General features: G+C 37.9%; 1 protein-coding gene across 1 annotated transcript; it reads right to left on the bottom strand.

The window, feature by feature from the left end:
* Positions 1 to 3,218: 3,218 nt before the first annotated feature.
* LOC123748153 (aly/REF export factor 2-like) lies at positions 3,219 to 6,819 on the bottom strand. The gene is made up of 5 exons (XM_069327525.1): positions 6,763 to 6,819; positions 6,230 to 6,352; positions 5,785 to 5,971; positions 5,302 to 5,608; positions 3,219 to 3,282 (listed from the first exon to the last, which is right to left on the bottom strand). The coding sequence occupies exons 1-5, from the start codon at positions 6,817 to 6,819 to the stop codon at positions 3,219 to 3,221; spliced, it is 738 nt and encodes a 245-aa protein (XP_069183626.1).
* Between the last annotated feature and the right edge of the window lie 5,016 nt (positions 6,820 to 11,835).

Here is an 11,835-nt window from a genome sequence, read left to right as displayed (position 1 = left end):
GATTTATCAGTTCCTTCCTTACATTATTACTTCCTTACATTATTACTAATCCTTACATTATTGCTATAATAATATTACTATGGTTATTACTACCTATTATTACTATGTTATTCGAGATGAAGATGCATGGTATTTGCAGTTATTGATTCAAGTAACTTTCCCACAATCGACGTTTAGATAATTTGCCGATAGTTGGACGCAAGTGATCTATCTTCTTTCTTGAAAATTGGTACCAAATTAGAAACTTTCCACGACTCTGAAATTCTGCCTGACTCTAATGATTTTTTAAATATGGTAGACAATGCTCGCAAAACTCCTTTTCGCATTCGTTAGACATACTGCTAAACGTACTCGAATATGTGAAAGTTGTGGGTCAATATGTGTTGAAATCCAGTCACAAAAAAATACCACCTTCCCCCACAAATATATATAGATATGTTAATGACAGCCTTGATGTTACCTTGAGACGGTTTCAGGGCTTTGCGTCCTCGCGGCCCAGTCCCCGACCAGGCGTTCTCTTTGCTGGACTGGTCAACCATAGAGTTTGAAACCTGTAAATAAATCGGCCAAAACAAATAACAGTCACTACTTCTGCCACCTGTGGCTTAATAACATGTTGACCCATTTCGTTCCAACTTCTCATGCTTAGTGCCGGATATACATTCTCCAAGATGTAGAAGTCACAACAACATCCGCATAAAAAATAAAGGAGAAAAATGTAGTTGTCAACTTTCAGACAAAGAGACATAACAAATATTGCAATTGAGCAATGTATTTATATGATATATAATAAATACTGCATAATAACATACTCATTATTATGGGAGAAATCTGACCCTCCAGGTGTCATCAGCTGAATACCAACTTTGGAAACCTTTCTTATTAATGATTTTCTTCTTTGTGCATCGGAGATGTGGTTGCATTTCTTTATTCCTAATTGCCAGTAAATAGGAGATGTTATCGTTAATATCAGTACTGGTTGCCGCCTGTCGTGCACGCATGAATTTAAAAAAATCATTTCTTAACACATTCCGATGAAATTTTCACTACGTTGATACCAAATAACGGGAGATTCATTTAGATTGTTTTCACTATATTTCATATTTGCAAAATCTCTAGTCACCAGGCCCCTTAAGTTACTCTTTAGTAAATACAGAGATAAAATATTTATTAAAAATTCTACTCATCTCTTTGTCATTATCAGTTATCTGCCCTGTCTCCGTTTTTAATGGACCTATCCTTTCCCTAATCTTTGTTTGATATAACTGAAAAAACCTTTAGAATTTGTCTTTGCCCTCCCTGCTATGAGAACTTCATAGTTTATTTTTGACCGCATTTCTTGTTTTAACATTTCTAACCAGTAGGACGACTTCTTGCTTTGAACCGTCTTCCCCACTCTTAATCCTTTTGTACCAAGCTCTCTTCCTACCTATAAGGTTCAAAGCAAGAATTGTTATCCACTTCCGATCTTTATTATTCGATCTATTCAAATTTGCATGGTATACTACGTTTCTGTGCTAGGTGTAGAATATTTTTAAATAAGTTACATTTTGAATCCATATCGAAATCCCTTCCTACATCACCGATCGCTAGGTTCACGTCTCACTCTATGACCGGTCCACCCTTCTTGCCCAGGACTTTCCAATCTATTTCACCTAAACAATTTCTTAGGTGAAATAAAATCAGACAGAGAGAACATCCTTTCCTTACTCAACTTTCTGACTTTGGAAAATCATTATCAAGAGGAACAGAGAGTCGACATAACGACTAAGCATCTTACAGGAGGGATGCAGTCGTTGCATTTAAACGATGTCCTGAGATTGACATCAGATAAGGAAGAGAAGGGAAGAGTGATGGAGATAAGGCCAAACGATGATGTTGTTATAGATTCAGCTACTGGGAACAAAAATATTCAATAAGCACGGGCTATGGTGACTTACCTCGCACAGGAGCCGGCCTGTAACTGAGGTGGAAGGCCAAACGACACGGACACTTTTTATTAGATCGATGGCAGGAGGACAGAGACTACAGAGAGGTCTCACTTTTTTTCTTTCTTCCTCTCTGCTTTCACACAACTTGATAATGGTCTAGGACATACCGAAAGTCGTCTTCTGCATTGTGTTTTGGTAATCACTGGAAACCTTATTATATATTTTTTATAAAAGCAAAGAGTTAGGGAAGACATGACTGAAGTAAACAAGTGGATGAATGGGCATAAAAAGGGGATATTACTTATGTATAATATATATCAACACACAATAGAAAAGGAAATAAGTGATATAAACTTGATAAGTTTAGAATGAGGAAAGATGTGGGTAAATGCTGGTTCGGTAACAGGTATGTTACCGAACCAGCATTTACCCAGGTCTTTCCTCATTCTAAACTTATCAAATTTATATCACTTATTTCCTTTTCTATTGTGTGTTGACATACTGCTACTGTGTAGCATAATAGTAATAGTTCATTTTAAATCGAGGTGGGGGTTTCCTCCTTTTCCCTTGAATATTTGTCTCTTCTGTTTAGTGCACTGGTTTTAGTCTTATAATAACATTTTCTTGGTGGTGGATGTAGATGCAGAATGTTCACTAGTGTTGCTCTGTGGCGACTTTTGATATTTGCATGTATTTTCTTCTTGATTTGCTGCTTAATCTGTGAAAAACTTGAAGGTATTTTAGCCTGTACCGCCAGCAATCAAAGACAGCATTCAGAGATCCTTTCAGAAAAACCTACAGTGTAGAACAAGCGGATAATGTAGAACAGTGGATAATGTAGTCAAGATTGTAGAGAAAATGGACCTGAAATGGACCATTAAAAACAAAGGGGAAGATAGACCATATCCACACTTTCGATAGCCTCCTCCATGGGAAGAATCGAATCTAAAGATAATCATTGAAAGATTACCAGTTAAAAAATCAGCATGTGACCCGCAGAGGCTCAAAGAAGTAATAGAGTAGAGAAAATGGACCTGAAATGGACCATTAAAAACAAAGGGGAAGATAGACCATATCCACACTTTCGATAGCCTCCTCCATGGGAAGAATCGAATCTAAAGATAATCATTGAAAGATTACCAGTTAAAAAATCAGCATGTGACCCGCAGAGGCTCAAGGAAGTAATAGAACAACAAATGGAAAATATCTCTAACCCTACAACGACTCACATCTTCACAGACGGATCAGTTGATCAAGGAAAAGGTTCTGCTGGGGCAGCAGTTTACACTACCAACCATAAAGCTTACTGGAGCATGAATGTTGCTCAACATTGCTAACAGAATTATATGGCCTGAAGGAGGCAATAAACTATACAATTGAGAATAATTTACATGTCATACAGACTCTAAATCTTCGCTCCAGGCATTGTTATCCAGTCAGCACAGAGATAATATACAACTCCTCACAGAAATTCAACATATAGGAAAAGAAGCCCATAATCGAGGGCTGTCAATCACCCTAAATTGGATACCAAGTCACATTGGCATAGATGGTAATGAAAAGGCAGACTCACTAGCAAAAACTGCCGCTGCTCTACCTGTTGTAAAGGTTCAAATACCTCCAAGTTTCTCACAGATAAAGGAGCAAATCAAGATGAAAATATTCTCAACTAACAAAAGTCGCCACAGAGCCAAAGAATCGGAAGGAAGATCCCCTGCGATATGGTACGAACAAGCCACTGGTTACTCCTCGTTCAAGCCTGGCAAAAAGATATCCAGAGACATTGCAGTAGCCATAGACAGACTCAGACTTGGTTACAAGTGCTGCTGGCACTTGTAGCCAATAGTTAAAGCCAATGTCACATCTGTGAAACAGAAGCAGAGGCGCCACTATTGCACTACTTACTGGAATGTGAGGCTACTGAAGCCCTGCGCATCAAACTCAATATTAATCCAACGACAGCAGCTGCATTAGATGCACAATCCACCGCGACTACAATGATTAGAAAAGGCGTTGAGGAATGGGACTTCTGCATCTACATTCGCCGCCAAGATAATGTTAATGAAATAAGATTAAAACCAGTGCACTAAAACAGAAGCGATAAATAAGTAAGGAAAAAGGAGAAATCCCCTCCTCCATTTCAAACTTGGATCCTAATATCACAGAAGCAAGGTTATCAGGTATAACCAAACTCTATTACGGGCTCACCATAGCCCGTGCTACATGGACACTTTGTCCTGAGAAGCTAAATCTGAAACAACAACAACGGTAAAGCAGTGGCAGTTTTTGCTAGTAAGTCTGCCCTTTCATTACCATCTATACCAATGTGATTTGTACTCCAATTTAGGGTAATTGACAGCTCAAGATTGTGGGCTTTTCCTATATGTACGATTTCTGTGATGAATTGTATATGATTTCTATGCTAGCTGGATAACAATACCTGGAGAGTCGACATGCATGATGACATGATGTAAATTATTCTCAATTGTATAATTTATTGCCTTTTTCAGGGTATATTATTCTGTTTGCAAAGTTGAACACCCACTATTCATGCTCCAGTAACTTCATGGGTGTAAGTGTAAACTGCTAAACAAGCAGAACTTCATTCTTAATCAACTGATCCATCTGTGAAGATGTGTGTAGTTGCAAATCTTGAGATGGTATCCGTTTGTTGTTCTTTGACAGTTTTGAGCCTCTGCGAAGCAAACTTGTCTTAGTCTTGTTTCAATAACGTTATAAAGTCACAATAACGTGGCTGAAATATGTTGACCAAACCACACACTAGAAATATAAGGGAAGACGACGTTTCGGTCCGTCCTGGATCATTCTCAATATCGACTTGAGCAGCTGGATTATATGTAAAATCCATAGGAACTACAATAGTTAGAAAGGCAGTTGAAGAATGGATAACACTTGTGAACACTGCTTCCATATCCGCCACCACCATAACGTTATTAATATTGACAAACCACACACTAGAAAGTAAAGGGACGACGACGTTTCGGTCCGTCCTGGATCATTCACACAATCGACTAGTGTGTGGTTTGGTCAATATTAACAACGTTATTGTGGTGGTGGATATGGAAGCAGTGTTCACTAGTGTTATCCATTCTTCAACTGCCTTTCTAACTATTGTAGTTGCTGTGGATTTTACATCTAATCCAGCTGCTCTCGTTGGATGAATGTTGAGTTTGTTGCGCAGGGCTGCAGTTGCTTCACATTCCAATAAGTAAAATAACATATTTTCTTGCATCATTGAGGTTAACCAATAGACAAATTTAAAAAAATAATTATTACAGTTTATTATTTAAAGTTTATTACACAAAAACTTTATAAAATTATCAATAGCCAATTTCTAGTCATGAGTTACCAGGCATCACACTCAATATCCGGATCATTGCCATTATATACCTTATTCCTGGTACCCCGCCTACCAAACCATCTCTCGTGGTTGCTGTCAATGTAGCCAAAGCGTTCGTCACTACTTACATCACGCTCGCCTCTACCATTTCCACCACGTTCGACATCTCTATTACTGTAATTAATGAATTTTCTGCCTTTGTATGCACTCCGTTTGTTAGTACGATCGCCAAGACGGTAGCCAGTGCGGTCTTTTCCACGATAGCCACTTCTGTAGACTCTGTTGTAGTCAAGCCGATCTTTTATGTCGCCACTACCTAAATATCGGGAAGATAATACAACTCATTAATTACTATATTTCATAGTAGAACAACAAATACATGGATAATGACATCACTAGAACTTGATACATTAATGTGAAAATGTTCAAAGCTAAGAAGTCAACCTTTCCATAAGAGAAAACTTGCAAAGAAAATCTAATGTCATGACATACCAGCTGATCCGCCATCCATGGTGATTCCTATTGGTCGGCCATGAAAACGAAAACCATTGTACTGCTTGAGAGCTTGAAGTGCATCTGCTTCTCGGGCAAAGACAATATACGCTGTACCTAATGACTTTCCCAAGTTATCATTGTTAACTGCTGCATTTATAATGGTTCCAAATTCAGCAAACAGCTCCTGAAAAAGATTGAAGATTCTGTATTGGAGAACAAGTACATATTTAAAAACGGGCTGAGAATAGCTTGAGTTACACCACTTTATTGTTGTGCGTTTTGCACGCACTACACTACAATAATAATAATGAACTACAATACAATAATAATATGAACTAATATTTCAAGTTCATATTAGAGTTAACTGATGCGCTAGAAATCTTATTACTGCAGAATTCTCTCATAACTTTCTTTCATTCATATTCAATATTCTTTGACTCACATAAATTTCTGCGTCTGTTACTGTATATCGCAGGTTAGATATGAGGACTTTGGCCGATTCACCCAACTTATGATTGCGGAATCCTTCCCTCTTGTGCATGGTGTTGCTCCTTCTGCAATTGTCCTGTAAAACGTGATTTTTTTTTAATGTATAACATGGTTTCATCGAGTAAGACTTCTTAAAAACTCAATGAAAAATGATTTAGACAAAAATAGGAATCATTCAAGCAGAACTAGTAATATAAAAGTTAACGTTCCTCTAATCCGGAATATTATGCCTCTGATTCACTAACTCAGATACAGTTAACATTAAGAATCATAAAAACTCCATCATTAGAAATGATTGAAATAGGTTACTTTACATTTTGTAGTTATTAGTTGAAATTTAATGTTTACTAATTATCTCAGATTAATATAAGGAAAGCGTAACTTACTTTGTCTGTCATATCCTTGCATTGACTTGCCACAACCAGTGCTCAAAACAGACATCCTCTGAGGATCTTCTGAACGGTCTCGACATGTTCTTGAACCAACCATATTCATTCGAGTCTTAATATAGTCTTCCAGGCTCATATCAATATCAGCTGCCATGTTTGGAGGTAGAAATGACAGGATGTATCCTTAACTGAATGGATAACCAACACTATCTTCTAGGCAGTTTACACACAGTCCGATCGATGTTTTTCTGCCAGATTTTCAGATCTATTTATGTTAAAACACCTCACCTCTACATGTACCTGACGAAATGGAAATAAACAAATCCACAAGGGCCGTGACGAAGATTCGAACCTGCGTCCGGGAGCATCCCAGACACTGCCTTAATCGACTGATGTATCACGTTAGTGTGATTTCTGTGTGAAATGGAAATATTTATGAAATCATCATCGGTTGCAGTCAATTGTATTGGTTTACCGGTTCACCATAGCCCGTGCTACATAGAAATTTTAGTTACTAAATTAGAAAAAAGTTCCTTTTAGAGTAGATCAATCTAAAACAACAATAACCACTTGCAATGAAGAAAATCGATAATAAGAACATAAGAACAAAGGTAACGGCAGAAGGCCTATTGGCCCATACGATACAGCTATTTATAACCACCCAATCCCATTCATATACATGTCCAACCCACGCTTGAAAAAATCGAGGGACTCCATCTCCACTACGTTATGCGGTAATTGAGTCCACAAATCAACAACCCTGTTACCGAATCAGTATTTACTCAAGTCTTTCCTAAATCTAAACTTATCCAATTTATACCCATTGTTTCGTGTTCTGTCTTGTGTTGATACTTTTAATAGACTATTATTATCCCCCTTGTTATGTTCATTTATCCACTTGTAAACCTCTATCATGTCACCCTTAACTCTTCGCCTTTCCAGTGAATGCAATTTAGGCTTTGGTAATTTTTCTTCATATGAAAGATTTCTAATTTGGGGAATTAACTTTGTCATCCTACGCTGGACATGTTCAAGTGAATTTATATTCATTCTATAGTAAGGCGACCAAAACTGAACATAAGAACATAGGAAAAAAGGTAATTGCAGAAGGCCTATTGGCCCATACCAGACCACCTATCTATAACCACCCAATCCCACTCTTATACATCACCAACCCCACGCTTGATATAATCGAGGGACCCCACCTCCACCACGTTATGTGGTAATTGGTTCCACAAATCAACAACCCTGTTACCGAACCCAAATCTTTCCCAAATTGTGTTGATAAGTCTTTCCGTAGTAACATTATTATAGCAATAATGGAAGAATTGATGAATCTAGTTGGAACTCTGAGAGCTGAGATGGATTCCCTGCTTGAGGTGGTAAGACAGCTGAAACATAAGAACATAAGAACAAAGGCAACTGCAGAAGGCCTATTGGCCCATACGAGGCAGCTCCTATTCTATAACCACCCAATCCCACTCATATACTTGTCCAACCCGCGCTTGAAACAATCGAGGGACCCCACCTCCACCACGTTACGCGGCAATTGGTTCCACAAATCTACAACCCGGTTACTGAACCAGTATTTACCCAAGTCTTTCCTAAATCTAAACTTATCCAATTTATACCCATTGTTTCGTGTTCTGTCCTGTGTTGATACTTTTAATACCCTATTAATATCCCCCTTGTTATGTCCATTCACCCACTTGTAAACCTCTATCATGTCGCCCCTAACTCTTCGCCTTTCCAGTGAATGCAACTTAAGCTTTGTTAATCTTTCTTCATATGAAAGATTTCTAATTTGGGGAATTAACTTAGTCATCCTACGCTGGACACGTTCAAGTGAATTTATATCCATTCTATAATATGGCGACCAAAACTGAACTGCATAATCTAAATGGGGCCTAACTAGAGCAAGATATAGCTTGAGAACCACACCAGGTGTCTTGTTACTAACGCTGCGATTAATAAATCCAAGTGTCCGATTTGCCTTATTACGAACATTTATGCATTGATCCTTTTGTTTTAAATTCTTACTAATCATAACTCCCAGATCCCTTTCGCAATCCGACTTCGCAATCACAACACCATCTAGCTCGTATCTTGTAACTCTATCATCATTACCTAACCTCAGAACTTTACATTTATCAGCATTAAACTGCATCTGCCAATCCTTTGACCATTTCAAAACCCTATCTAGATCAACTTGAAGTGATAGTGAGTCCTCCTCCGAATTAATTTCCCTACCGATTTTCGTATCATCGGCAAATTTGCAAATGTTGCTACTCAAACCTGAATCTAAATCATTTATATATATTATAAACAACAGAGGTCCCAGGACAGAGCCTTGAGGCACTCCACTTACAACATTTTCCCACTCTGACTTGATTCCATTTATACTAACTCTCTGTTTCCTTTGGTATAGCCATGCCCTAATCCAGCTTAATATAGCACCCCCAATACCATGAGACTCTATTTTTTTAATCAGTCTTTCATGTGGCACTGTATCAAAAGCTTTGCTAAAGTCAAGGTATACAACATCGCAATCCTTACCACTATCAACTGCCTCAACAATGCTAGAATAAAAAGATAACAAATTTGTTAAACATGAACGGCCATTTATAAAACCATGTTGCGACTCAATTATTAATTTATGTTTATGTTCATTCGAGTCTTAATATAGTCTTCCAGGCTCATATCAATATCAGCTGCCATGTTTGGAGGTAGAAATGACAGGATGTATCCTTAACTGAATGGATAACCAACACTATCTTCTAGCCAGTTTACACACAGTCCGATCGATGTTTTTCTGCCAGATTTTCAGATCTATTTATGTTAAAACACCTCACCTCTACATGTACCTGACGAAATGGAAATAAACAAATCCACAAGGGCCGTGACGAAGATTCGAACCTGCGTCCGGGAGCATCCCAGACACTGCCTTAATCGACTGATGTATCACGTTAGTGTGATTTCTGTGTGAAATGGAAATATTTATGAAATCATCATCGGTTGCAGTCAATTGTATTGGTTTACCGGTTCACCATAGCCCGTGCTACATAGAAATTTTAGTTACTAAATTAGAAAAAAGTTCCTTTTAGAGTAGATCAATCTAAAACAACAATAACAACTTGCAATGAAGAAAATCGATAATAAGAACATAAGAACAAAGGTAACGGCAGAAGCCCTATTGGCCCATACGATACAGCTATTTATAACCACCCAATCCCATTCATATACATGTCCAACCCACGCTTGAAAAAATCGAGGGACTCCATCTCCACCACGTTATGCGGTAATTGAGTCCACAAATCAACAACCCTGTTACCGAATCAGTATTTACTCAAGTCTTTCCTAAATCTAAACTTATCCAATTTATACCCATTGTTTCGTGTTCTGTCTTGTGTTGATACTTTTAATAGACTATTATTATCCCCCTTGTTATGTTCATTTATCCACTTGTAAACCTCTATCATGTCACCCTTAACTCTTCGCCTTTCCAGTGAATGCAATTTAGGCTTTGGTAATTTTTTCTTCATATGAAAGATTTCTAATTTGGGGAATTAACTTTGTCATCCTATGCTGGACATGTTCAAGTGAATTTATATTCATTCTATAGTAAGGCGACCAAAACTGAACATAAGAACATAGGAAAAAAGGTAATTGCAGAAGGCCTATTGGCCCATACCAGACCACCTATCTATAACCACCCAATCCCACTCTTATACATCACCAACCCCACGCTTGATATAATCGAGGGACCCCACCTCCACCACGTTGTGGTAATTGGTTCCACAAATCAACAACCCTGTTACCGAACCCAAATCTTTCCCAAATTGTGTTGATAAGTCTTTCCGAAGTAACATTATTATAGCAATAATGGAAGAATTGATGAATCTAGTTGGAACTCTGAGAGCTGAGATGGATTCCCTGCTTGAGGTGGTAAGACAGCTGAAACATAAGAACATAAGAACAAAGGCAACTGCAGAAGGCCTATTGGCCCATACGAGGCAGCTCCTATTTATAACCACCCAATCCCACTCATATACTTGTCAAACCCGCGCTTGAAACAATCGAGGGACCCCACCTCCAGCACGTTATGCGGTAATTGGTTCCACAAATCAACAACCCTGTTACTGAACCAGTATTTACCCAAGTCTTTCCTAAATCTAAACTTATCCAATTTATACCCATTGTTTCGTGTTCTGTCTTGTGTTAATACTTTCAATACCCTATTAATATCCCCTTTGTTATGTCTATTCACCCACTTGTAAACCTTTATCATGTCACCCCTAACTCTTCGCCTTTCCAGTGAATGCAACTTTATTAATTATTAATCTTTCTTCATATGAAAGATTTCTAATTTGGGGAATTAACTTAGTCATCCTACGCTGGACACGTTCAAGTGAATTTATATATATTCTATAGTACGGCGACCAAAACTGGACTGCATAATCTAAATGGGGCCTAACCAGAGCAAGATATAGCTGAAGAACTACACCAGGTGTCATGTTACTAAAGCTTCGATTAACAAATCCCAGTGTCCTATTCGCCTTATTACGAACATTCATGTATTGATCCTTTTGTTTTAAATTCTTACTAATCATAACTCCCAGATCCCTTTCGCAATCTCAACACCATCTAGCTCGTATCTTGTAACTCTATCATCATTACCTAGCGGCAAAACTTTACATTTATTAGAATTAAACTGCATCTGCCAGTCTTTTGACCATTTTAAAACCCTATTTAGATCAACTTGAAGTGATAGCGAGTCTTCTTTCGTGTTAATTTTCCTACCGATTTTTGTATCATCTCAAACTCAAATATCATCGATTTGCTACTCAAACCTGAATCTAAATCATTTATATATATATTATAAACAACAGAAGTGCCAGGACAGAGCCCTGAGGTACTCCACTAACAACATTAACCCACTCTGACTTAACCCCATTTATACTAACTCTCTGTTTCCTTTGGAATAGCCATACCCTAATCCAACTTAATATAGCTCCCCAAATACCATGAGCTTCTATTTTTTTAATTAGTCTTTCATGTGGCACTGTATCAAAAGCTTTGCTAATGTCAAGGTACACAACATCACAATCCTTACCACTATCAACTGCTCAACTATGCTGGAATAAAAAGTTAGCAAATTTGTTAAACATGA

Source organism: Procambarus clarkii, chromosome 19, assembly GCF_040958095.1.
Source record: "Procambarus clarkii isolate CNS0578487 chromosome 19, FALCON_Pclarkii_2.0, whole genome shotgun sequence".
Classification (NCBI taxonomy): Eukaryota; Metazoa; Arthropoda; class Malacostraca; order Decapoda; family Cambaridae; genus Procambarus; species Procambarus clarkii.
This window is presented reverse-complemented; position numbering and strand designations above follow the sequence as displayed.

What these genes read in the sequence shown, in the direction of transcription:
- LOC123748153 (XM_069327525.1), bottom strand. Translation starts at nt 6,819, where the DNA reads ATGGCAGCTGATATTGATATGAGCCTGGAAGACTATATTAAGACTCGA. An exon ending in CATGGATGGCGGATCAGCTG is followed by an intron (nt 5,609 to 5,784) that starts GTATGTCATGAC and finishes CCCGATATTTAG; the next exon opens with GTAGTGGCGACATAAAAGAT. An exon ending in GATATTGAGTGTGATGCCTG is followed by an intron (nt 3,283 to 5,301) that starts GTAACTCATGAC and finishes TGCCTCCTTCAG; the next exon opens with GCCATATAATTCTGTTAGCA.